The following is a 2,966-nucleotide window of genomic DNA, read 5'->3' on the forward strand; positions in this document are numbered from 1 at the left end:
AAAAAAAAAAAAAAAAAAAAAAAAGAATGCCTCTAGAAGAAAGAGCCCAACCTGTGGTCTCTGCCACTTGCTGTGGTGTAAAGTCTCACCATGGCTGACAGGAGCTTCCAACCCAATATCAGTGCTGAGTCAGGAAGAGGCACGCGGTGGGACTGTGTTAAACTTCATGTCCCCTGGACAGAGGCAGTTAAGAGTGAAATGTAGAAAATATTTAGAAAGTGAGTTTCAAGTATTCCCTTTGCTTTACATTTTCTTTTTCCCTTGTGATCTCATTATGTTGCCCAGGCTGGTCTCGAATTCCTGGGTTCAAGTGATCCTCCTGCCTCTGCCTTCCTGTGGTGGGATTACAGGCGTGAGCCACTGTGCCCAGACCTTTGTTTTAAAATTTAAAATTTTATTTAATGCATTATAAGCTTTCTGGCTGGACACAGCGGCTCACACCTGCAATCCCAGCAATTTGGGAGGCTGAGGCAGGTGGATCACCTGAGATCAGGAGTTGGAGACCAGCCTGGCTGATATGGCGAAACCTCATTTCTAATAAAAATATAGAAGTTAGCCGGGTGTGGTGGCAGGCGCATGTAATCCCAGCTACTTGGTAGGCTGAGGCAGAAGAACTGCTTGAACTCGGAAGGCGAAGGTTGCAGTGAGCCGAGAAAAAAGGATATAGAAAGCAAATTTTTTTTTTTTTTTTTTTTTTTTTTTTGAAAACAGAGTCTCACTCTGTCACCCAGGCTGGAGTGCAATGGCGCAATCTCAGCTCACTGCAACCTCCGCCTGCCAGGTTCAAGCGATTCTCCTGCCTCAGCCTCCTAAGTGGCTGGGATTACAGGCACCAACTACCATGTCCAGCTAATTTTTGTATTTTTAGTAGATGCGGGTTTTCACTATTGGCCAGGTGGATCTCAAACTCCTGATCTTGTGATCTGCCCACCTTGGCCTCCAAAAGTGCTGGGATTACAGACGTGAACCACCGCACCAAAGCTTTCTATTCTTTAACTTTGGACAAGTACCTGGTGAAGTTCCTGAATGGTGAATGATGGGCTCTTGGGGGTGGGCACCTCCGACTCCAGCAAAGCCTGGACATGAGTCCTCAAAAGGCCGCTGGTCAGAAGCCCTCATGTAACAAGTCTGACTCCTGTGTAACTGAGGACACTGGGGTCCCCTTAGGTAAGGAGCTGGGTCTCTGGGCAGTTTCCTGTCTAGAGAAGGGCTGGCCTGGAGTAAACTTAGCCTGTGTTTCTCCCTCTTAGAGACTCTACACCTGGACTCAGGCAGTGGCAGGGACGTGGCCCAGCCAGGACGCAGGGGAGCCATCAGGGTGGGAGGACACCCCGCCCGTCAGCACCGACTCAGGCATGTGCTGCGAGAGTGACTCAGAGCCCGGCACCAGCATGTCGGAGCCCCTCACCCCTGACGCCTGGAGTCATGCCTTCTCCTCAGGGCTGGAGCCAGAGGACGGGTTGAGCTCCCTGGAGGCCTCCGAGGCTCCGCCTTCACTTGGGGGCCCGGTGGAGGCCATCAAGAAGCATGAACGGTGGCTGGCCAAGTGCATCCAGGCCCTGCAGCGGGAAGGGGCAGAGGAGGAGCTGGCGCAGGTGGACAGAGCTGTGGATGCCCTCGACCGCTGGGAGATGTTCACTGGCCAGCTCCCAGCCACCAGGCAGGAACTTCCCTGTGGCAGGGACAGTGCGGGGCTGCGTAAGGTCCTAGGGGACAAGTTCTCCTCCCTGAGGAGGAAGCTGAGTGCCCGAAAACTCTCCAGAGCAGAGTCGGCCCCCTGTTCCTGGGACAGTGAAGAGAATTAACACCGGGGGGCCGCCCTGCCTCTCCTTCCCTAGGATGCTGGCCAGCACTGTCCAGTAGCTGCCAGGGATTCAGAGGAAGGGTCTAGCGGGGTAGTGGCTCAGGCCTGTCATCCCAGCACTGTGGGAGGCCAAGGCAGGGGGACTGCTTGAGGCCAGGACTTTGAGACCAGCCTGGGCAACACAGTGAGATTCTGCCACTACAAAATGAGCTGGATGCAGTGGTTCCTGCCTGTGGTCCCAGCTACGCAGGAGGCTGAGGTGGGAGGATAGCTTGAGCCTAGGAGGTCGAGGCTGCAGTGAGCTGTAATCACGCTACTGTACTCCAGCCTGGGCGACAGAGCAAGACTGTTTCAAGAAAAAAAAGGAAAGGTTATTTGGAAAAGCCACAGAACACCCGTCATCAGGCAGCTCCTTCAACTCTTGTGTCCCAGCCAGCGGCCCTCAGGGGCCTGCACACACGGAGAGGCCTCCCCACTCTGGGCACTTCTCGTGGAGCACAAGGTGGACTGTGTTGGGGGTGGGGCAGAGCCCCCTCGCCCACAGAGGCAGAAGGAAGCAGCATGCGTCCTGTCTCCTTCCAGGCTGCGGGCCTGCCCCTCAGTTATTTATAGCCGGAAGCTGGAGAGGCCAGCTCTGATGAGGAGTGACCCTGGGGGCAGACAGGCTCCACGCTGCAACCCAGCTTCCAAGGCTAGGTCTCACTGCTAAAGGGGGAGTGATGGGGATTTGTTTCTGTCTCAAGTGTCAACCACCCGCACACAGGAAGGGTCACTTTCTGTGGCGCTGATGGCATCTGACCCTTACGGACTTCACATGGGCTCTCCGTGGAAGTTATGGGGTTTGGCATCTCTTCTGACCAACACTGTAGGAGCTGATTTGCACTGAGGGCAGGGGCCCCCTCATTCCTGAGGCGGCTGCCACTCACCGTGGGGAAAGCAGACTGTGGTGATGTTTTGGGAAGTTTCTTGGCAAAGGCGTCTGCACTGTCAGTGCCGAGCAGGTGGAGGTGGTGATCAGATGGTCTCTTTCCTTTTTTTCTTTTGGTCTAGTTCTTTCCATTGCTGAGAGAGGGGTGTTTTTTCCATGGCCAGGGCCGAGCATTTTATCTGTCTCCTTTTAATTTTGCTGAATTTTGGTTCCTGCATTTTGAAGCTTTTATGT

At 54.0% G+C, this 2,966-nt stretch overlaps 1 protein-coding gene across 6 annotated transcripts in view; it reads left to right on the top strand.

Moving 5' to 3' along the window:
* Positions 1–2,010, top strand: part of AMZ1 (archaelysin family metallopeptidase 1) — a 38,229-nt gene extending 36,219 nt beyond the window's left edge. For 3 of the 6 annotated variants that reach the window (XM_032259580.1, XM_032259581.1, XM_032259579.1), the window contains one exon: positions 1,251–1,966. In XM_032259580.1, coding sequence (XP_032115471.1) covers positions 1,251–1,805 — 555 coding nt within the window. In that variant the 3' untranslated portion in view covers positions 1,806–1,966. Of the gene's footprint in view, positions 1–1,250 lie in introns of all 6 variants that reach the window. The other 3 variants (XM_032259578.1, XM_032259583.1, XM_032259582.1) reach the window with 2 other exon arrangements.
* Positions 2,011–2,966: the final 956 nt, after the last annotated feature.

The sequence above is a fragment of the Sapajus apella genome, unplaced genomic scaffold, assembly GCF_009761245.1.
Source record: "Sapajus apella isolate SASKATOON/1434 unplaced genomic scaffold, GSC_monkey_1.0 scaffold110, whole genome shotgun sequence".
In the NCBI taxonomy this organism is placed as follows: Eukaryota; Metazoa; Chordata; class Mammalia; order Primates; family Cebidae; genus Sapajus; species Sapajus apella.